General features: G+C 41.0%; 1 protein-coding gene across 2 annotated transcripts in view; it reads left to right on the forward strand.

The window, feature by feature from the left end:
• The window catches only part of TRMT44 (tRNA methyltransferase 44 homolog), a 70146-nt gene that overhangs the window by 35702 nt on the left and 10066 nt on the right, over positions 1 to 24378 (forward strand). For both annotated transcript variants that reach the window (XM_033950162.1, XM_033950152.1), the window contains 3 exons: positions 9460 to 9566; positions 16373 to 16556; positions 22946 to 23366. In XM_033950162.1, coding sequence (XP_033806053.1) covers positions 9460 to 9566; positions 16373 to 16556; positions 22946 to 23366 — 712 coding nt within the window. The remainder of the gene's footprint in view (positions 1 to 9459; positions 9567 to 16372; positions 16557 to 22945; positions 23367 to 24378) is intronic.

A 24378-nucleotide genomic window follows, 5' to 3' on the forward strand; every position in this document is an offset into this window, starting at 1 on the left:
AAGGCTTGTGTGGTTAAGGCAGAGCTTACAGGAATGGGGCAGGGACAGTCATAAAACTCGCAGGGACAAGACGGGAAAATTGAATTCCTGCGAGGACGGGAACAAATTTATCCCCATGTCATTCTTTAGCTAAGAACCAAAGAAGCCAGGGTTCAATGCCTTCTGACACTCCTTGTTATCCTTGGACAAGCCAGGTAGCCCCTCCCCCCCTTTTATGAAGCTGCATTAGGAATTTTTATCGCTGGCTACAGCGGTAAAAGCTCCAACGTTCATAGAATTCTTATGAGTGTCGGAGCTAATACCGCCACAGCCAGTAATGAAAAAGCCTAACACAGCTTCATAAAAGGGGGCCTTAAACCTCTATTGCCTTAGTTACAGACTTAGATTGTGAGCTTTTTGGGGACAGGGACATATAATAATAATAATAATAATAATAACTTTATTCTTATATACCGCCAACAATCTTGCGACTTCTAGGCGGTTTACAATAAAGGGAAACTGTAAATACCTACTGTATCAGAACATAACTCACCTTGAGCTACAGGTGAAAAAGGCATAACCTAAATCTAAACATTCTGAATGGCATCATATGTAGCCGTCTATGAATTTTGACCCCTGTTCTTTCAATTTCAGCGCACTTTTAGACAAAATGGTTTTGTTTATATGTGTATATAAAATGTAAACGGCCACAATTGTAGCCACAAAAAAGGCACTATATCAAATCCCTCTTTATTTCCTGCTTACGGTTCTAAGGGGATAGCATAAAACATAACTAGCAATTTAATCAAAATATACATGTAAGTTGTAAGCATAATTGGTCCACTTATTTTGTTTCAGTGATTGTTTTCCAAATGTGCAAAAATTACCATCAATAGCATCACAAAATGCTTTAGGTTTGTTAAATAACCATTGAGAGGGCAGATTAAAATACTGCCTTCTGAGGCTTGGCACCAAAATATAAAGCTGTGTGGTCCTCGGAAAGCTATTATCTTTTTTTTTTTCCTCCTAAAAAGTCATTTGTACTACTTGCATGCAAATAAGTCTTTTTCTTTTATCCTTGATACCTTGCCACACAAGAATTATGTATTCAAGAATCAGTTTCTTGATTAATTTGGCATAGAATTAGAGAAGCAATGAAGATGGTTAAGGGGCTGGAGGAGCCGTGCAGTGAAAGATTAGAGAAACTGGGCCTTTTTTCCCTCGAGCAGAGGAGATTGAGAGGGGACATGATCGAAACATTCAAGGTACTGAAGGGAATCGACTTAGTAGATAAGGACAGGTTGTTCACCCTCTCCAAGGTAGGGAGAACGAGAGGCTACTCTCTAAAATTAAAAGGGGATAGATTCCGTACGAACATAAGGAAGTTCTTCTTCACCCAGAGAGTGGTGGAAAACTGGAACGCTCTTCCAGAGTCTGTTATAGGGGAAAACACACCCCAGGGATTCAAGACAAAGTTGGACAAGTTCCTGCTAAACTGGAACGTTTGCAGGTGAGGCTTGATTCATTTAGAGCACAGGTCTTTGACTTGAGGGCCGCCGCGTGAGCGGACTGCTGGGCAGGATGGATCACTGGTCTGACCCAGCAGCGGCAATTCTTATGTTCTGGGAGTTTGAGGATGTCTGTGCAGAGTTTAACAGCTACTTTGCAGCATTTGTTTGCAGAGCCTACAGAGAATGAACAGCAATAAAAATAGAATTGGCAGCTACCCACCAGTTTGCTAAACATAAACTGTTGCAACATGATTTTATCTTCCTTCATGTTAATTACTACCTTTATAAATCCTAAGTCCTATTATTATCATGTAATTCTGAAATGTCTAAAATAAAATAATCGAAAAAAAGAAATCCCAGAGAAAATAATAGAACAATATGGAGGGAAGATGCATTAATACTGCCTAATGCCTTAAATGTGTCAAGTTCTTGAATCTAGTCCAGGGGGTGTCCAAAGATTTTTAGCAAAAAAAAAAAAAAAAGCAATTATTTTTGAAGCATTGCAGAGCTATTTGGTGGCTATAAAGCCATAATTTAGAAGAGATTCAAAGATTTTTATGCATATTAATCATGATACAGTAGATTGAAATATATGACCTGCACACATTGATTTGAATGCAACCCTCTGTTGAAGATGATTGGGTGCCAGTGACCTATGGCCTGTTTTACATAGCCACGCGGCAACAGCCCCGAAGCCCTTTAAATCTCTATGGGCTTCGGGGCCGTTACCGCGCTGCAGCTGCTAGTGCGGCTTTGTAAAACACACCCCTAGTCTTTCCTGCCATGTTCCGTGTCAATGTTTTGTTTTCTCATAAGTAATTTGTATCAGAACATAGACTTTCTGAACTTGCTCTGTTTTTAAGGTAGCTGTTTTTTTATTAAGACCCTTCCAAAGATAACACAGGACAACAAATTTTTCCAAAACTTTTGCTTCCTTAAAACAAACTGGTGATTATGATAGACCCCTTCAAAATAAACACACACATAATTTCTCATTGATTGTATCACGTAGGAATTTTGAGAAACACGATGGTATCTTTAATTGATTATAACATGTAATGTACAAAGTTTCTGATACGCTGTGATGTTTGCCATGGTTAAAAGTGTTTTCCTGCTGATTTTTGTTCTTGGTGTCCGGTTCATCTTGTTGCAGTGTCCAACAATAGTCAGCCAGCATTTATGAATCCCAGTTGCCCTGATATCTTTTTCCATAGTGGCAATGTCTTAGTGAAACCTTTCACCATGTTCGTCACTGATTGCACCAAGATTTGCAGGAAATAAGTCCAAGTGTGAATGTAGAAAGTGCATTTTCAGTGACATGTTGCACTTCATGGTTTTGTATGCTCTAAGAAGTTTGTCAACCAGTTTAATATAGTTTGGTGCTCTAACTGCCAAGAAATTTCTCAATGACATCCTTGAATGCTTTCCAGGTGATTTTCTGTAGCCTGACAAACAGATTATCAAAACTCTTGTCACTGATGACGTGTCTGATCTGTGGACCAACAAAAATGCCTTCCTTAATTTTGGCATCAGTTTTTCTTGGAAACATCTGTCTTAGATAAATAAATTTTTCATCAGTCCAAGTTTTATGTGAAGAGGATGCAAAAATATCTTTGTTGGGTCAAGTTGTTCATGTACCACATTTTTCTGTCCTGGAACCAAATTCTTACAGAGTGGCCAGTTCATTTGAATGTAATGCAACTCCTTAGCACAGCTGTCCCAATCACAAATAAAATAACAGTACTTGGTATATCCAAGCTGCTAGTTTAAGATCATCACAGATTTTCCAGTTGTACTTTGTGTACTGGATATGCTTTAACAGCAGTTCCATGTTTTCATATGCTTTTATATAGCCTTTTCAGGCAGCAATCATCAAGCCCATGTACAAGCATGCTTAGACTGCATCATTTCCATGGACGTTATGCAACCTGCCCTGAATGTATACCTGGACATGCCCACACTATATCCAGCAAGGTATAACGTGAGCAATAGGCCTATAGAATTAGGTTAAGAATTAATTGCATTAGCCTGAAAGAATAAGAAGAAATTGTAAAAATGTACTTTTTTTGTTAAAATAATACATGATAACATAATTTTAAATGTGGATTTTGTGAGCAGCAGACAAAAATCTGTAAGATACACCCAAAAGTTTTGAAGAAGCAAAATCTTTGTCCAGCGTAATTTGTCTTTTTAAAAGTAAGGGCCGAATAAGGGTTTTCCCCATTCTTATAGCAGAGATCCACAAGGGGGATCAGTGGAAAAACTTGGAAATGAAATGATAAGCAAAGTGATTAATAAACAGATATTTAAAAAGAACAGTTATTTAAAAAGTGTCATGTCACATTTCAGCTTAATGCCTGCATCAGGATTAATATTCAGAATAGTTCTAAAAACTCATTTATTTTTTAGTATAATTTGGAGAATGAGAGATGAAGAGTGAGATATATTGTTCTGGGATTAAGAGAGAAAAGATGGGTTTAGAATCATTGTTCTAAGAAAATGTATGGTGCATTTTATGAATATTTATTTTTACTTGATTAGCCTTTATGCAGCATATATATATAATCACTCATTTGTTATTAAATATTGAATGTTGTAGTGCAATCCAGAAATGAAAGTTTGTTTCATAAATATATGACCATTTTCTAAAGACTAGTAATTTGTGGTGGTCCCCAGTAGAAAGTCTTAATCAGCCTTTTTATAATGCAAAGATTATGCATTTAGGAAGATTCAAGACATCCAAATGCTATCCACGGGAGATGGTTGACATATATTGGGCTAGAGAAGTATAATTTTAGTGATTTCCAGAACAGTCATCTCTGGTCCATTCCTACCCTGGGAGTGTTAGATCCTGAACAGATGCCTAGGGCAATGGATTTTATGCTACTTCTCCCTGGATCCCAGATCAACAACTCTGACATTCTTTTCTAGTCAAGCAGGATCTCGGGTTTGCCCTTTGGAACTCTAGAACAGTATTTCTCAAGTTAGTCCTGGAGTACCCCCTTGCCTGTCAAGTTTTCAGGTTATCCACGATGAATATGCATGGAAAAGTTTTGCATACAAAGGAAACAATGTATTCAAATCAATCTCATGCCTATTCATTGTGGATATCCTGAAAACCTGACTGGCAAGAGGGTACTCGAGGACTTACTTGAGAAACACTGCTCTAGAAGAACAGGTGTTGGTAGGTATTCAGTGGGGAGCGCATGAAGCTGAAGTCTGATGACAGGATTTCTAAGGCAAGCATTCCTTTCTTAGCAGAGTTCAAAGTGAACGACTTAGGTTTTCAGTAATTAATACCTAGGCCTTTATCTTTAGCTGCAAAGTGACAGTCCCAGTTGAAGGCATCATATCTCTCAGGAATCCAAATGATAGACTTATTGAGGTTCTCTCGAAGCATATTGCCCTTGGGAGTCTGAAAAAGCAGATTTTGGTAGGCATTTTCCCAGGATACCTTTCTCTGTTACATAAGAACAGCCACACTGGGTCTGACCAATGATCTATCTAGTCCAGTATCCTGTTTCCATCATAGCCAATCCTGGTCCACGAGTACCTGGCAGAAACCCAAGTAGTAGCAACATTCCATTATAACAGGAGATTGAATCTTCGTATTTTGAATTTCCCAATCTCACCTGGTATTCCGCCTATTGATTTCTTCAAAAGATATTTGAGAACTTGGGAATTCCTTCTGATAATATTCCTCCTTTAAATAAGATTTACTATTTGCCAAACAAAAAGATTCCTCAAAAGAATATGGAGAAAAATATTGGACAAGAGAAAAATAATGGACGAGAGGAACAGTTTGATTTTGCTAATGTTACTGCTCTTTTAAAACAAACTCTGAATCCAGATACTGAGAGAACTACGCTTCTAATATCGTTTGTTTTTGAGCAAGATTTAAATATGATCTTAAGATTATATTTTAAAAATTCTCAAAAATTATTTGGAGCACAACGTATTTGGATTTATCCAGATGTCTCTAAAGTGACTCAGGAGCGAAGGAAAGATTTTCTTTCCTTACGACAAGAAACTCTTAAATTGGGTGCTACATTTCTACTAGCTTACCCTTGTAAATGTTTGGTAAGGTACTTGGGAATCAAATATGTTTTTTTTTCTTCAGACCATTTAAAGGAGTTTCTAAGAGTTAAAAAGATCACCAAGGAATGATGTAGAATGGAATATAATATAATTAGAGGGTAGCCCTGCCTCACTAAGCCTTTTCCTTTGAATTAAATTCTTTAATTTATGTCTCCAATATTATATGATTATCACACCCCTTTCATTGTGGTTTAAGGAAGGGATAAAATGTTTTATTTCAAATTTGAAATGTTTTGTTCAAATTTGATATATTGTTTTGGTGAAATTTGTTTTCTTTCTCTGTATTGCATGGAACAAGATTACTCTTGTGAATTGTTGTTAAAATTTAAATAAAGAATAAATAAAAATAAAAAAACATTCCATACTACCAAACCCAGGGCAAGCTGCTAGAATAATGGCCAAAAAAGATCCAGAAAAAAAAGTCCCTATGTAAGAAGACACAGCCAGAAATAAAATAGGGATGGGCAATGATCCACTGTAAACAAAGCACCAGAGGAGTCTGGGGGTATAATGAAGGATTTATTGTAAAGACCATCTTGGGTCCACTGTCACTTATTAAGGTGGTCTTTATAATAAATCCTTCATTATAACCATAGACTCCTCTGGTACTTGGTTTACGGTTAAGCTAGAATAATGAGCAGGCCCTATCTGGGGTTGGGTATTCTAGAATAGGCAGGAAGGTGCTTGTTTTCAGGTAAAGCTGATGGAGGCAGGTTGTTTCCTAAATTGGAAAAATATTATCAGGCATTGCAATTGTGGGTTTTATTTGACTGGCATCATGGTATAGAAAACTTGTGGATGCAGGTAGAAGCTTCTGAAGGTAGGGTAGCTGGGAGGATTGTTCCTTTACATTATCTACCATGGTAGTTTGAGACAAGCGGTGACAAATCTGTTTGAATTTCTTTGTAGTGGGAAACAAAGCCAAGATCTTTGTTAAGTAGGAGACAAAGAGTTGAGTACAGTGGTACCTTGGTTTACAAGCATAATTTGTTCCAGAAGCATGCTCGTAGTCCAAAGTACTCGTATATCAAAGCAACTTCCCCATAAGCCATAATGGCAACGCTGACAATTTGTTCCAGAACCCAAAAGGTGCCGAAGTGGCGAGAGGTGGCCCAGGGATCTGTACCTGTCGGGTGCCAGGTTAAGGTCCGTCCGCCAGCCACTGAAGCACTGCCCCGATAAACGAGCACTTATAGCTGCAGGAAGCGCCGCTTCAGGGGGATTCTTTTTCCGTCCGCCGGCCAGCCTTCCACTCCGGGTGCCTTCCGCATGTTGGAGAGCCCTATCTGAGCACATGCAGCCGAGTACCTCCCACCTGCACGTTCCATATGATCACGCACAGCGTCGATGATTGACGTGTGTGATCATACGGAACGTGCTGGTGGGAGGCACTCAGCTGCATGGGCTCAGATAGAGGCTCTCCAACATGCGGAAGGCACCCACCCGGAGTGGAAGGCTGGCCGGCGGACGGATAAAGAATCCCCCTGAAGCAGCGCTTCCTGCAGCTGTAAGTGCTCGTTTATCGGGGCAGTGCTCGGTTTGTGAGACAAAAGTTTGCTGAGTGTTTTGCTCATCTTGCAAAACACTCGCAGACCGCATTACTCGCAAACCGAGGTTCCACTGTATAGAAACATAGAAACATAGAAAGATGACGGCAGAAAAGGGCTGTAGCCCATCAAGTCTTCCCACTCTACTGTCCCACCCCATTAAGTCAGAGTGCTTCTCAACCCACTTAGAGATCCCACGTGGATGTCCCATTTATTCTTAAAGTCGAGCACGCTAGTGGCCTTGATCACCTGCACCGGTAGTTTGTTCCAGTGATCCACCACCCTTTCTGTAAAGAAATACTTCCTGATGTCACCACCAAATCTCCCTCCTCTGAGATTGAGCGGGTGCCCCCTTGTGACTGAAGGTCCCTTAGGAAAGAATATGTCGTTTTCCACCTCGACACGACCCGTGACGTACTTAAATGTCTCAATCATGTCACCCCTCTCCCTGCGCTCCTCTAGAGAGTAGAGCTGCAACTTGCCCAGTCTTTCCTCGTATGAGAGACCCTTGAGTCCGGAGACCATCCTAGTGGCCATTCGCTGGACCGACTCAACTCGAAGTACATCTTTACGGTAATGTGGCCTCCAGAATTGCACACAGTACTCCAGATGAGATCTCACCATGGCTCTGTACAGTGGCATTATGACTTCAGGTTTACGGCTGACGAAGCTTCTATTGATACATCCCATCACCCGCCTTGCCTTGGATGAGGCCTTCTCTACCTGTTTGGCAGCCTTTATGTCTGCACTGATGATTACTCCCAAGTCCCGTTCTTCTGAGGTCGTAGCTAGTGTTTCTCCATTCAAGGTGTATGTCCTGCATGGATTTCTGCTGCCGAGATGCATCACCTTACACTTCTTTGCGTTGAAGCCCAGCTGCCATGTCGAGGACCAGTTTTCCAACTTGATCAGATCCTGCGCCATGCCATCCGTGAGATCGCTTTCACCTACTATATTACACAGTTTGGCGTCGTCGGCAAACAGCGCTATTTTTCCCTGAAGCCCTCGGGTCAAGTCCCTTATGAATATGTTAAAAAGGGATGGTCCCAGGACTGAGCCCTGCGGCACTCCGCTAGTCACTTCCGATGTCTCAGAGAGGGTGCCATTGACCACCACTCTCTGAAGTCTTCCACTTAGCCAATCGTTGACCCTTGCAGTTAGTTTCTCACCTAACCCCATCGATTTCATCTTGTTTAATAGTCTACGGTGTGGGACACTGTCAAAAGCTTTACTGAAATCCAAGTATACTATGTCCAGAGACTCTCCCGAGTCTAGCTTTCCTGTCACCCAATCAAAGAAGCTGATGAGATTGGACTGGCATGACCTGCCCCTAGTGAATCCATGTTGACAGGGATCCTTCAGATTCCCCTTATCTAATATCATGTCTAATTTCCCTTTAAGTAGAGTTTCCATGAGTTTACACATGTGAGACTTACTGGTCTGTAATTCGCACCCTCCGCTCTGCAACCATTTTTGTGCAGAGGAACAACATTGGCAGTTTTCCAGTCCAGGGGGACCCTCCCGGAACTTAGGGAGAGATTGAAGAGCATGGCTAATGGTTCTGCCAAAACATCGCATAGCTCTCTGAGCACTCTTGGGTGCAGATTGTCCGGTCCCATGGCTTTGTTCACCTTGAGTCTTGACAGTTCTCTGTAAACATCAGCTGGTGTGAACTCAAACTCCTGAAATGGGTCATCCATGCTTTGCTTTGCATCCAGCCGAGGCCCGTGCCCTGGTGCCTCGCAGGTAAAGACTGAACAGAAGTAATCATTCAGTAGTTTGGCTTTATCGGAGTCAGTTTCCACATAATTCCCGTCTGGCGTTCTAAGGCGTACTATCCCGTTTGTGTTCTTTTTCCTGTCGCTAACGTATCTGAAGAAGGATTTGTCCCCTTTCTTGATGTTCTTCGCTAGAGTTTCTTCCATACGAAGTTTGGCCTCCCTGACTGCTGTTTTGACCGCTGCAGACTTTGTCCTGTACTCAATGTTTGCTTCTTTTTCCCCCATGCGTTTGTATGATAGAAATGCTCTTTTCTTCTCCTTGACAAGGTATGATACCTCATCTGTGAACCATTGGGGTTTCCTTTTTCTTTGTTGTTTGAATTAATGTGCAAAGTGATGTTTGTGATAATTTCTTGAGTGGAAAAAAATAATTTTTTTATAAAACCAGAGAAAAACAATCTTAACTTTACGTTTATTTCAGTCAACTCTCAATCTCAATGCTATTTAGCAGCTGCAAGTGTTCTTCAGTGCCCGTTTTGTGATTTAAACATTAGATATCTTGACATAGTCTTTTATATATTTATAAATATAATTTTTTTAAAGGAATGTGCAATTACCCCAAGTGACGATTACCTGTTTCCAGAAGTTGATTGGTTAATAGGAAACCATTCTGATGAACTCACACCATGGCTACCAGTAATTGCTGCTAGGTGAGTGAAGCTACAAGTTTATTTGGCATTGCCATAGAAGATTGCCGTATTCCTTTTTTACTGGTTACATATAGGGCTTCTGATTTTAGGAATGTATAATTTGCAAATGTAGGTGTTTGTTTTTACAGCCAATTAGAAACTTGGGTGCATAGTAAACTCTTTGCTGTTTTTGTATTGTAAAATAAAAATAAAGGGCTAGATTCACTAAGCAAACCGATCGTGTACCGATCGGTGTGTGAGCCATTTGTAACCCAATTTCCCTCTGACCCGATTCACTAATCTGTGTAGCGATCCGATCCCGATTCTCCCATGCAGATTAGTAAAAACCCCATGCAAAATAGCCAAGCGGTCGATTCACTAACAATTGCTTGGCTATTTTGAATCGGGTTTAACTATTGTCAAACCTGACTGCTGCAGACCTGTCAGTAACTGAGTTACTGACAGGTCTGTAAGTTTTTTGACAGACCTGCTTGTCTTTTTTTTATTCATTTTTTTTCCATGGCACAGATATTTTGTGTGCGTTACACACGCAAAATATCTGCCCCATTAAAAAAAAATGAAAAGAGAGGCAGACCTGTCAAAAAACGGCCGAGGGCCCCACCCCCGCCAAACGCAATTTCCCATCCCCGGCGACCCACAAATAGCAGGAAAGAAGCCAACTCCCTCCTGCCACCACCCGACACAGCCCTCACCGCCCGCGTGAATATGGCAGGTGGGATGCCAACTCCCTCTTGCCACCAACTGACTCATCCTCCGACCGGCCCGACTCACCCCCCCCCCAGGCATGGCCCACCCCCCGGCACTCGCCCCCCCAGCACGGCATGGCCCGACACCCCGTTAAAAGTTGGGAGCAGGAGGGATGCTCAATCCCTACTGCTCTGTAGGCTTCCCATCCCCCCCCCCTCCTGACCATTTGTTTTAGAATCAGCATGGTTTACAAATATTAAAAGGTAAAGAATGCCATTAAAAACAAATAAAAGCAAAAGAGAATTAATTAAAATTAAAGTTTAATATTTGTCTAAGAAAGGACTCCACTCTCAATAATTTCAAAGGAAAGCTAAATCGAAAAGATATGTCTTCTTCTGTCAACTTCCTATGTCCTCCAACAGTCATTCTTTCTGTTTTATCATCCCAACACTCGTTCCACACACTTCTGTTCCTGACTCTTGTTTAGCATGGCTGTGGCTTCCCCCTGCTTAGTGTGATAGATGTTAATGGCTGCCTTCTCCAATTAGGCTTGGCTCTCTCTGCATATGGCCAAAGAGTGTGAGAGAAGCCAGTTCATTTCAGGTGACATCCAGCTGTTATGGCAGGAACTGGGTGGCCTCATCAGAACACAATATGACAAGACAGTTTTGAAGATTTATTGTTTATAATTAGAAGTCTCATTTCCCCCCTTGGGAGTGGTGTTAGAAGTGTTTTCTGGTTATAACCAAGAATTAAAAGCTTTAATTACAGAGCATCTTGCAAACGAGAAAGTGTCTAGAATAGCTAAGTTTAAAAGGGATTTGGACAGATTCTTAGAAGAAAAGTCCATAAACAATCATTAGCCAAATTAACCTTGCAAAACTACACCTCATCCCTGGGAAGGAGCAGCAAGAAAGTTTCTAAATTATCTGTTTCTTGTTAATGATGCTGTTCATGGATGCCAACTGTCTGAATGGGCATTCTAAAAGTCAGAATTAAGATTTATTTTATTTATTTATTTATTTTTTTAATAAACAAGATTGTACACCTTTGTTGCTGAATAAAAAAAACCTCCCAAAAAAACCCTGAATTTATTTGGGAAATGTCTGGTACTTAGTGACCTGGATTGGCCAAATGGTCCTTTGGTCTGACTCAGCATGGCATATCTTTTATGTTCTTTAAAAAACAACCATTGGTACAAAAAGAGAGGGTACAGCTGAGTGAGTTGTTTTTCAAAAAAGGTAACAGAAACAAATGAGTTTGGTCTTTTTAATACCAGGAACAGTTTTTTGAAGGTGTTCTGTTACAATTCGACCTCTCTGCTGCTTTCGATGTCATTCACCACGACATACTACTTTATCAACTTTCCGAAATAGGAATTGATTCCACCGTTCTTAATTGGTTCTTAAACTTCCTTCGCTCTCGCTCCTACACTGTCAACTCTAATGGCACCATGTCCGCTCCTTGGTCTCCTTCTTGCGGTGTCCCTAAGGGATCACTCCTATCCCCTATCCTTTTTAATATCTATATGTCCTCACTGAAGCTCTTCCAGCTTTCCCCCCTTGAAACAATCTACACATACGCCGATGATATCCTTGTCCTTCTTGAAACAGACCAGAACCTCACCAACCTCCACGATAACATAACATCCTGCATAATGAGACTCCACTCCTGGTCCCTCTCGGTACAGATGAAACTAAATGAATCAAAAACAAAATTACTCTGGCTCGGCCCAAAGTTAGAACACCTGCCCTCCCTCTTCGCACTACCCTCAGGCGCTGCCTTACACCTTGAGTTCTCAAGCAAGGTCCTTGGCGTCATTATTGATTCCTCTCTCTCCCTCAATGACCACCTCAACTCCTTGACAAAATCATGCTTTTTCAGCCTCCACATGCTAAGGAAAGCAAGACCCTGCTTCCGCCAAAAACATTTCGCTGTCCTTGTGCAATCCATCATCCTCTCCAAACTTGACTACTGTAATGCCATTTACCTATGCTTAGCAAAAAAAAGCCTCCAAAGACTCCAGCTTATTCAGAATACTGCAGCCAAGCTGATCTTTGCAAAACGTAAATCTGACCACGTCTCCCCACTCCTGGCCAATCTTCACTGGCTCCCAGTGATTTCCAGAATCCAATTCAAATGCTCTTGCCTGGCTTTTAAGATTATTCACGGCATTCTTCCTTCCCTATTCCCACTTTCCTTCAACTCCTCGTGCCCTGACTCCACCAGGACCGCCCATAAATGAAAACTATCCTTCCCCTCCCTACATGGTATTCTCCACGCAGGTAAACTGGGAAAATTACTTCTATTCAAAATCACAGGTTTCTGGAATGACCTTACTATCCCGCTGCGGAATCTGAGCTCCCTCCATTTTTTCTGCAAGCAACTAAAAACCTGGCTCTTCTCTAACATGTGATTTCTTTTTTCCTTACTTTTCCACTCAACTTATAAACTTATGTAAACCTTTTCCTATCCTTTCTCATTTTTAAGTTCTTGTAAACCATGCCGAGCTCTACTGGAGATGATGAGGTATATAAACTTAAGGTTTAGTTTAGTTTAGTTTAGTTAGATAGTACCAGAAGGGAAAAGACATAAAAGCACAAAGTTGGCTCTTGTGTGAGTGATTCAAAGAGAATGTCAGAAGACATAATAGAAGGGTAGCATGCTGGTAGAACATATCAAAAACCAGAAGTGAGGGAAGCACAGGTTTCAGAACTATTCAACAAGAAATGCAGAGAGTAGCTGTGGGCACAGAAGGAAAGAAATGAGTCATTGGTTAAGCCAAGTCTTTTTAACAGATTCATACAGAAAGAAGGGCAAAGAGTGGGGGACAAAAGCCAAAGAAATGTGGGGGACTATACCTAAATGTAGCTTGCTTTGAGTTTCCAGTGAAAAGGCATGAGCTAAATCAAAATAAATAAATAAAGGACACTATGCTAGTTATTCACCGAGATCTCTTGGGGCAAAATATTGTTCAGAACTGCTATTTATCAAGCATGAATACATAAATATATTTTGGAAATCTAAGTATAGGCAAACAAAAGAGAGGAATATAAAGCACAACCATGTTAAGTATGTTTTTGTTTTCCTTTTTTGTAAACCCCTGATGCAGGCATAATAAAATCTGTTAATAAAGCATGTTCCACTCCATTTATTGAGTAGAGAGCTGCACGGGGACGACAGGAATCCCGCGAGTTCCCCCTTTGGGTCACGGGGATCCCCTGGGGACGCCCCCTCATGGTCTCAGGGATCCCGTGGGGTTGGAGGCAGCTCGGGCCAAGGGGCTCATGTTCTTTTCCTGCCTGCAGCACACCACACGTAGCCAACCCGGAAGTCTTCCCCCGGCGTCATAGCTGATGTCAGAGGGAAGGCTTCGCATCAGTCACTTGCAGCGTGCAGGGCTTGCTGCCCTGCGAAGAAATGTGGCTGGAAGGCAGGAAGGTACAGTCTTGATGGAGGGGGCAGAAAAGGAGGGAGGGAGCGAGTGTGCAAGTGCACATTGCAGTAAGGAAGAACTTAGGAAGCTCATTGAAAGGGAGCACAAAAAGAAGGTTGTACCTTGAAAAGAAAAGCACATATAAAATTATAGGAACAGTGCATAAAAAGTGTTTCATTTTGCTGTTAATAATATGGCAGCCTCATTTTGAAAATATCTGACAAATTAAATAATGATACCTGCTGTTATTTGGACTCGAACATGGGAGGCAAATGTGGGACACAGAAGGGGGGAGGGAGTATGTTTTTGGACTCAGAAGGCATGAACTTGGGAGAGAAGATGGAGGAAGGGAGGAAAAGAGATGCTGAGGTGGGGGAGGGAATAGAAAAGGAGAATTGGGTGTGTCAGTGAGAAGGAAAGAGAGATAGTGTACCCGGGGAATAGAAGAAAGAGGAGAATTTTTGGTCATAGGGAGGAAGTGAGGTATAGATGATAGGGAAGAGAAAGATGAAAGGGAGAAATGTGGTAGTGGAAATGGAACAGTGGGACAGATTGAAAGGGATGCAAGAGGAAGTAATGTTGGGCATAGTGGTGAAGGGAATGGAGGGAGAGATGTGGCATGGTGCGGGAAGGGGTGATAGAAGGAGAAATTTTGGGCAGGGGCGAAAGATGATGCATATGGTCCAGGGGATGAGAGAGGGATAGATGCTGGATCATGGTAGGAGGAACCAGTGGACAGCAACAGAAAAATTTACAGAAGATGGGAAAGCGGAAAAAAGAAACTGAGACTAACTTGATGGAAAAATAAGTTTCCAGACAACAAAGATAAAAAATGGAATTTATTGACTAAAACATGTTAGCTTTGGGAAATGTGCGAGTATACACAGCAGATAAAACTTCTCAAAACTGACACATTTCAATCACTATATTGAAAATAAAATCATTTTCCCTACCTTTGTTGTCTGGTGTCTTTTATTTTTCTGTGCTTTTAACTATGTTTCTTATCCATTGATTTTTTTTTTTTTTTTTTTTTCTCTCCATCTTCACTTTCTGCCTTGCATCCATCTTTGACATTAACTTAACATTCAATATTTCCATTTTTCTGCTTTTTTTCTCAAAATCTACTTTTCCATGTCTTCCTTTCCCTTCCTATCTCTCTCACCTTCCCTCCCTATTTCCATGGCCTGACATCTCTCTCCTTCCCCCTCCCGCCAGTGGTCCGACATCTCTCTACTTCCTTTCCTTCCTTCCCAGTCTGGCATCTCTCTCATTTCTAAATGTTGAGTTCCTACCAGAACGTGCTTCACTCCCCACTGATGTGCGGCCATCTCTGAAGCAGTTGTACCACTCCTTTATCTGTGTGGTGCCCATTGCTTCGTCCCCGAAGGCCTGTTGAATCTTGCGGATTGTTTCCACTTGGGAATCATCAAGCTTTACACAAAATTTAATGCAGTAGTGTTGTTAAACTTTTTCTGTCATTATGTCAAAAATGAAAATCGGACGGTGCTCACTTACACTACTTCCTCACTCATCGGCGGTCTGCACCAAACCACGCCTCCCTAGCTTTATTTGTTTACGCAAGAAAAATTAAGGTCTGATACTTTCTGAACATCCCTCGTATATGGCAGATGTCTTTGTATGGTGTTCAAAAGAAAAGGAAATGCAGTTCTAGTTTTATTTCTATGGTGTTTAAAAGTACTTACTGACCCTTGCTGTGGCTGGTGGTGACCCCCAAGCACCACCAGCAGAGGGACTTCCTCTAGAGACGGCCAGAACTCCCCTCCACCAAGCACAGCAGTCGCTGGCAGCATCCATGAGCCACTGAGGTGACAGCATCTGTAACTCAGGGATGCAAAGCTGCCTGCCAAGCTTGGCAAAAGGGACCCCGGCCTCCTGCAGAGAAAGTCCTCAGCTGACATAGCTTGGGGTTCCTCATCACGTGAGTATTTATATTTTATATTTACATTAGAGGCTCTGGTAGAAACCTATTTACAAAGTAAGTATTTTTCCCAATTAATATTTCCAAATTAATAAAGTGTCTTTGCTTATTTGTAAATGGGTCTCTACCAGAGCCTTTAATTCAGTAGCATAATTAAATGAAATAACTACTTCTGAAGTTTAAAGGAATGGGTGGGGACGTATTTGATTCCGGTGGGGATGGGTTTGACTCCTATCGGGGACGGACGGGGACGGGTTTGATTTCTGTCCCCATGAAACTCTCTATTCTTGAGGCCACTGGTGTATTTTCTTTTGTAATTTGGAATTCTATATATACATCTTGGTCCCAGATTGGCCAGTTTGGTTTGGTTTAATTTAGGTCTTTCATGCACCTGCTTTGCTCTGTCTGGATATTTTCATCTGGGAGCAGAAAGCTGTATTTGTTAGTTTTCTTAAAAGCAAATGGGGGTAATCTTACAGTACATTTCTCTTATGAAATCAAAGGTGACGCACTCAAAGGATAATTTATATTATGGATCAAATTATAACACACAGATATGTTATGTGGTAGACCTTTCAGTTTATAATGCATACATCTTGTAGATCTGAGTCAAAACCACACCGATTGATGATTCCAGTGCACAAGACCACATGCCTTACAGATGGCTGGAGGACTGTGCCAGATCTTAGCAACATTGTTAACAAACTAATATGTTGTAACATCCATACTCCTTGTTCTATACAGGTCATCCTATTCCTGTTGCTACTTTGTTTTGCCTTGTTGCTTCTTTGATTTTTATGGAAAATACAGTCGACGGCAAAGCAAGAAGACTCAATATAGGGAATACTTGGATTTTATTACAGAAGTAGGACACAAATGTGGATTTAATGTTGAAGAAGATTGTCTTAGGATTCCTTCAACAAAACGGGTAATAATTAATTAAATATTTGATTATCTGCCAATAACTTCTAAATTTGTTTTCTTAAAATTGGCTGTATTTCTAGCAAGGTAGAAGTGTCATCCTCCTTGATGTTCTCTCTTTTCCTGGAAAAATAAATAAATAAAAACTTAAGTTATGGTGGTGGAATGCTTGAAAAGAGTGAGTGGTTTAACACAGATGGATTTTACTGCTATTTGTATGTTAAGAAAACCAAGGAGTTCAATCCATATAGAAATAATAGTAGTAGTAGTATATCAATATACTACAGAGTTTTTTACACAAAGGCATAGGAACAATGGTTGAATGAGTCAAGTACTTTTATCAGTTCATTTAATGGCAAGAAGACAGAACTTTTATCTTTTAACTTACAATGGTTCCAAATACCATCTGTATTACCCCAGGCTTTACATGGGGTAGAGGTTTTGTCAAACCTAGCCAGAACTCTTTTAAGACCAGGGTCTTGATGTAAATGAATGCTATCTTCAAGATTGCCTTTTATCACTCCTTGATTTATTGCCAGATTTGGAAGCCTCTCTGTACCACAGGTTGCTGAATCCCATTTGAAAAGAATAATGCTGCTTGTAATTCACTTTACAAACAGCGTTATTCCTGTGGCCTGGAAGCATCAGGCCAGCAGAGTAAGGTCCTCCACCCGACGCAAGACCCTACCCCACACATATGAAATAGCCCCACAGGAGCTACCTGTGGAACCATTGATGGCCTGGGGAGTCTTTGGCAAGGAATGAGGCCCAGTCATTCCTGCCCAGTCTGGCACTTTCAGAGAAATGGTGTCCTTAGTGGTAATCTCTTATAAGGAAAGTCCTTGAACCTTGGGAGGAAGATTCAACATGGAATCTTAGGGGATGGACCTTGCTGTGCCAGCCTGGATGCATCAAGCTACAGCTTTGCATGTTTTACATCTCATTACTCTATTTCACCCTTGGTGACTTAATATTGCTGTAGTAATTTTAGTCAAGCGGTGTTAGGACCTTTTAAGTTATAAGTCAAAATAATATGATTTAAGGCCCTAATGCTGTTCGTTGAATTCCTCCCTTAATCTTTTAAAATGTATCACTTCTTGAATCCGGTGTTTCATTCCAGTTGCAAGGGATCTCCCTGCTGCGATTAGTATAGCAACCATCAGTTCCCCCCTCCCCAATCCCTTCTGCCAAAAGACCCCCCACTTACCCCAATGATCGCCGGCAGGAGGGTGCCCAACCCCTCCTGCCAGTAGGGCCTCCACCCCCTGACAATCGCGTCAGGCCCCCCACCCCAACGATCATGGCAGGAGTGTGCCCAACCCCTCCTGCCAGATGACCGGCCACCCTGCCCAATGACTGCCCACCCTGATGAACCCCCCATGTCCCCGAACTCCCCCTGAAATTACCCCCCCCCCCGGAACACCCCCTCCCCAGGATCACCTAACAAGTTGGCCAGCCGGGTCTTCGTGCTGTCTGGCCTGCCTCTGTCCAAATGAGGTGGGCCTGATTGGCCCAGGTGCCTAAGGCCCCTCCTATCCGGGGTGTCCTTTATGATCTCTTTCGAGTTTTAGTACATGTTCTGCTGGTACAGAGTCTGAGCTCCAGTCTCTTTGGATCTGTCTTTGAATGCGGATGCTGCTGTCAGTTTCGCTAGTGGCCTCCCCCCCCCCCCCCCAATATTAGGTGGTAGGGGTTAAGTGCGAGGCGTACTGACAAACGCCTGGTCCCAGGTTCAGTTCCCTCACTGAAGTTTCACCAGGAAGTAGAATCAAATAATAGGCACAGCCAGAGGTGGTTGCATAAAGAATATATTATAGAAATAGTCTTACAGAAAAGTAATATTTATAAGCATTACAATGAAGCATTACAATTAAGTAGAGAGCAAAGCAGTTTCCCTGCCTTACAGAGTCCAGAAACAGAGACAAGAGAGTCAGAAGTTCTAGGAAGAGCCAGAGAGAGAGAGAGAGCCAAGACCCTTCTCCTCCAGAGATAGAAAGATAGATTGATAGAACAGAGTGGAGGCTTTTATACCTTGGAATCTTATTCTGTGTATAGAAAACTATTGAGCTTCAATAGAAGTTAAATCTTCCCCTCTTTAGTAAACAGCCGAAGAATAGGCTTTGGGCATATATGTATTTCCAGTCTGTCTCTGACAATAGTTTCTAATTAAGTTATCTGTGCACCTGGACCCATTGTCCTAAGCACCCTCTTAATCAGACATTAACACCTTTTAGCTAGTCATGATTCAGTCAGGGCTACTTAAAACATATCAAGGATACTTAAAACAGTTTCCCTGCCCTCAGGGTCTATCTGCATTCCCATGCCAGAGTCAGATTGATATAATTTCCCATAGACCTTTGCTGACATAAGTAATGCCACCTGAAAATGCTGAATGGTAGCGATAGCTAGGCTGACATCTCCCATATTTTTTTATTTTTATTCTTTGAAATGAGGGCAAGCTTGTGGTACCCTTCTTTAAACAGCCAGTCTGCAATTAGCAGATGCTTCTTTTACCTCCAACATTATAGCCGCACGTCCCCTTTGCTGCAGAATCTCCAAGCTATGAAGATAAACAGCTCCCATTATGAGTTCAAACCTCTGTCTTAGGTTGTATAGGCCATCATCTGGGCGGGGGACCCCAGTATGCTTATATCTTACCCGTCGTTGAGCGAATGAACGGTGCATAAGGGATGCAGGAAGCTTTTTCAGGAGGTTCAGGTATAAAGGTACCAAGATGTCATGAGAGAATATGGGATAATATTATGTCTGACCCTGGTAAGGCAATGCAATAGGCCATGCCAAATTAAAACCAAATTAGCAAGTGTCAGAGAAGATACTGGAAATACATGTATAACTGCCTTAAAAGCTAGAAGGAACTGTGTATGATAAGCATTGTAAAGAAATGTACATGTGTTTCACTTTACAGCAAAGAAAAATCATAATAATACATAGCAAAATTTGTACAATAAGTAAGATAATGATAGGGTGAATGAAAATATTAAATACGTGGTTGCAGTGGGCGAATACCCAAAGAAAAGTTCCCAACTGAGACATGAGCGTCTCGTAGCAAATTTTGTGCAATCTGTCCATTTTCAAAAGTGATAGTATGATTCACTTTTTTGGAGGTTTTCTTAAGTTGTTCAATGTAGACATAGATTTCAGTAAAGTTCAGCAGCTTTTGAAATGTCTCGTTGCCCATATAAAGAGGTAGTGGATATGAAATAAAGTCTGGAATGGGAATGTGAATTTATGATTGTAGGTTTCCAAGGTGGACAGCAGTAAATTCTTGCATCTCTGTATGATCTGGAAGTCATGATGCTGTCAGATCACACTTAGACTACTGAAATGCCTTGTTCTTAGGCCTTCCTGGAAAGGGTTTTAAGTATTTTCAGTCAATTAAAAATGTGGCAGAATGACTGTTTAATGGATGTGTATTTGCAAATACTGTATATCGCCACAGCTAAAGGCATTATGTTGACTGCTTGTACATTACCAAATACAGTTCAAAGTACTTTGCTTAACCTTTAAATATTTAGAGAGTTATTATGTGGTTTATCTAAAGGTGCAGTTCTGTTGCCGCAAAAAATAAGTCACAACATTGTCAAGTTTTTTCCTGCATAGCCCATACTTATAGAGTAGGCTGCTGAGTAAAGTTAGCACTCTCTTGAATTTTCTGTTTTTGAAGATGAAGACCTAGATGTTTGAAATTGTCCTCAGTCCCTACGAGAGAGTGTACTATGTAGCCTTTTTTTATAGGGGGAGGAAACACAATAGGTTTCCTAAATACTGTATTTTTAGGACCATAAGACACTTTTTCTACCCCATAAAGAGTTCTTATGAACCCAATACAGTCCCCCCCCCCCGTACCTTTTTTAGTGGCAGTGGTCCAGCGCGGTCTCCTGGATGGCTGCCTGTCTCAGAAGAGCAACGCACAGTGCAGGAGTGCGACTTTTGTGCTTACTGCCTGGTTGCACTGCTCTGTGATTGGCTCATGCATTGTGTGTCGCTCTTCTAAGACAAAGGCAGCCGCCTCTACAGGTGGGTGCGTTTTATGGTCCAAAAAATCGGTACATATTTTAGGGAATTCAGTAGGGTAGATTAGGGGGATTGAAAAAGTCTTCATTGTAGGTATTTGCAGGTTTCCCTTTACAAATAATTTTATTTTATTTTATTTCTTATATACCGCTATACCGTTAGGTTTGAAGCGGTTTACAGAAAATATACATTAAGGGTACAATAAAAATAAGATAGTAAAGATAGGTACTTAAAAATTCCCTTACTGTCCCGAAGGCTCACAATCTAGCTAAAGTACCTGGGAAAAACATTTAATGAATAGTAAAGATGTAAAAATAAAGACAGAGATAAAAACAAGATTTGAAACATCCCAACAAGAATACTTTGATCTCTCTAAGGCCACATTCTTTTTTAAAGCAAAGTGTACATCCCAACAATAATATAGTGGATAAACTAAATTAAATTAAAATTTTTTGAATTAGAACTAAAATATAGAAGAAAATATATGGACTTTGGAAGTGTGGAAAAAAGGTATAGAGAGAGAATATGAATAGAAGGCAAAACCGTTAAACAATGGAATTCTAAGGAAATTTAAAATGAAGAAATAAAACAAATAGATAAAAAACAATATGATAAAAGATATGGAAGAGAAATAAAAACCCTGCTATTCAAGAAATCCTTGAAAATAAACTAATCACCACAGGAATCATCTCAATCCCCTGAAGCAACCTGCTCTACTCTGTAATACCTCTGGAAATGTCCAGATAACTTCCTATGTAATCCGCCTTGAACCGCAAGGTAATGGCGGAATAGAAATCACTAATGTAATGTAATGTATACATGATGGTATAAGAGTCAGGAGGGTCTCAATTTCGCTTCAGTCAGACTACCATTATCACCATCCCTAGCACATCAGCCGTTTTAGCCGAACAACCGCCATCATCATCATAGAAACATAGAACATGACGGCAGAAAAGGGCCGATGGCCCATCAAGTCTGCCCACTCAAGAACCCTCCCTCCAACTAGTCTGCCTGCTCAAGGACCCTTCTTCCCTGGAGTATCTATCGATTGAGCATAACTCTGTAGTACTCCCACCTGTTTGTCCCATCGACTCTTGAAGTCGAGCACGTTACTGGCCTCGACCACCTGCTGGGGAAGATCATTCCATCGATCAATCACCCGTTCATCCTCTGCACACCAACCACAGGTCACCTCCCCGGATGCAAAAAGAAACATCCTTCGATCTCCAGATCATCGGCCACTGCGCTGAACAGCTCAGCTTCCACACAGTTCCTGCCGATTCCATTCCTCCGCTCCCCGGTCCGGACTGTGCATCTCTCCGCCAGCCCTCGCTCCCACCGACACCACCCCTCACCACATCATTTCCATGACTGGTGAGGCATCGGACTTGGCGAGATCTCAGACATGACGAAACTACTCTACATGGGTCGAGCAGCACTCTGACTTAATGGGGTGGGACAGTAGAGTGGGCAGACTTGATGGGCTATAGCCCTTTTCTGCCGTCATCTTTCTATGTTTCTATGTTACTCTGCAGACCTCCCATCCTGCCGATGTCGCTCTGCAGCAGGAAACACGGAGCTGCGTCCCTGCCGGCATTGGTGTTCACGCTGAGCACCTCAGACATGGCGCCTCCAGGTCTCAATAGCCACCGCTTTCCGATGTCTCAGCCACCCTCCACCGACATCAGCGCTGTTCCCCTCCTGACTCTCCACCACCAGTCTCACTTGCTATGGCTCAGCCGCCAGGCACAACTAGACCTGCCAGAGGTGCAAGGAACATCAGGTAGGAAGGAGGCCTTTCGACTGTTAGACCAGAACCAACGGTCAAATCAGAAAGCTATCAGTCCAGATTTCATGAGTAGAGGCCCAAAACCAATATAATAAATAAAAATAAGATTAATAAAAATAGTTCAAACAAAAATGAATAACTAAATAAAACAAACAAAGCAACAGAAAAACCAAAAATAAAAAGGGAAAAGGGAGACAGTGCAATTGATGACTTAACCAGCCGCCATCTTGTTAGAACTTTGTTAGAAATATTATCAGGTCTAAAAGAGAAGCTGGGGAAGGGGTCGGAGGAGATTTTGTACTTAAGGTGGAGCCTCCCTAGAATGAAGTGGGGAATATTATAGGATTATGAAAGAAATTTGGCACATGGGTATCCTTCATTCTTAGATTCCCTGATGAAATTTGCATAAAGATCCTGCTTTGGAATCTAGTTGGTATCCTGCATTGGAATCTAGTTTATAGATAACTGTGCAAAATGTATCTTAAATGTAATTTAAAGATGGTAATTTGATTTACTTATCAACTTAGAAAGCATTCAGTAAGATAATTGTAGTTTTGTTTCTTTTAATATAGGTCTGCCTTATTGGAAAGTCCAGAACCTATCTGTCTACACAAGAAGCCTCAGCTGATGAACAGAGATGTCAGTATATTAACCAAAAGCAATTTAACTCTGCAGTTTTGAATGATGATGCATCATCGCAAAGTAGGAAAACAAATAATGCAGTAGGTTCTATCTATTGTAATAGTGGTACTAATTATGAATCGGTGACTCCTGTATTTTCTGGAAAGGACAAGGAACCAGCTGGTAGCAAAACTTGGCTATCTGAATTTCAGCCCAGAAATAAAACGGAACAGATACGGAACTGTGCTTCATTGCCTCGAGATTTCATAGATAAAGTAGTATTGAAGGTGGCCTATTCACTGTTGTGTGTAAATGAAGGCCATCAGGATGAAAGAGTATATACAGGAAGCGTGGACACCTGGAACAGAGGAAGTAAGTCTCTTCATTTTATGTAAAAATATCAAAACACATTACATATTTTACAAAAGGTAATGTCTTAAATAGAGTTAATCTAAACATGGGGATTTCTCTTTTATGAAGAGAGAAACTGGTTTATGGCATTGCATCTGCATGTAAACAGGACAGACTAGGTAGGCCTTAGGGGCCTCATCTGATATCATTCTCTTAATTAAAGCAACCAAATTGAAATATATATAATATAAATAGATATAGATAGATATATGAGGGATTCCTTGGGTGGAGGCGTACATAGAAGATTATAGAATAAATCATTGCACTTAAAGATTGCTGCCATTTGAAGCACATACAATAAGTGTAGAGTAGTTTGTAAAGATTTAAAATAAGTTTATGTGAATGTAGATCCAGGATCTCTTATATATTCCTTTATTACAAATTTTAGTTGTAAATATCTGAGGCTAAGATATGTCCTTATGTAGTGTGTTTATTTTTAGTGGAATTTTGCTGCAGAAAATTATTTTTCTGAGAAAAGATTTAAAAAGCATACTTGTTGGCTTCTTCCTTTCTGCTTGATATTGAAAAGGTCTCCTTGAGATCCATCCAGCAGAGTGTTCTTGAACTACTAGGGTGGCCCAGGCAGTCTTCCTTTTGGGGTTGATTAGAAATGGGCAAGTGAGCGGAAGTCTGTCTTGGCTTTAAGAGTCAAAACATGAACGTGGCTTATTTAACACAAAGAAGAATAAAAAACCCAATCCTAGCAAAAAGTAAAATTTTCCACCATTTTTCTTCTCTTTTTAATTCCTCTCCTTTTTTTAGTTTTTTTCATCTTGGTTCTCTGACTCTTGCTCCATTTTTCTGTAGCTTTTGTTACTTTCATTTACTTAATTACTTGCCTAATTTTGGTCCTGATTCTATAAATGTCATCTAATGTACCAAAGTATGTGTGCCATTCAGCCAACTGCATGTCTCTTTTCTTTTATTTCTTTAATCTTTGCTTGCCTTTTCCTTCATCATCTTTTTTTGTCAG

Source organism: Geotrypetes seraphini, chromosome 1, assembly GCF_902459505.1.
Source record: "Geotrypetes seraphini chromosome 1, aGeoSer1.1, whole genome shotgun sequence".
Classification (NCBI taxonomy): domain Eukaryota; kingdom Metazoa; phylum Chordata; class Amphibia; order Gymnophiona; family Dermophiidae; genus Geotrypetes; species Geotrypetes seraphini.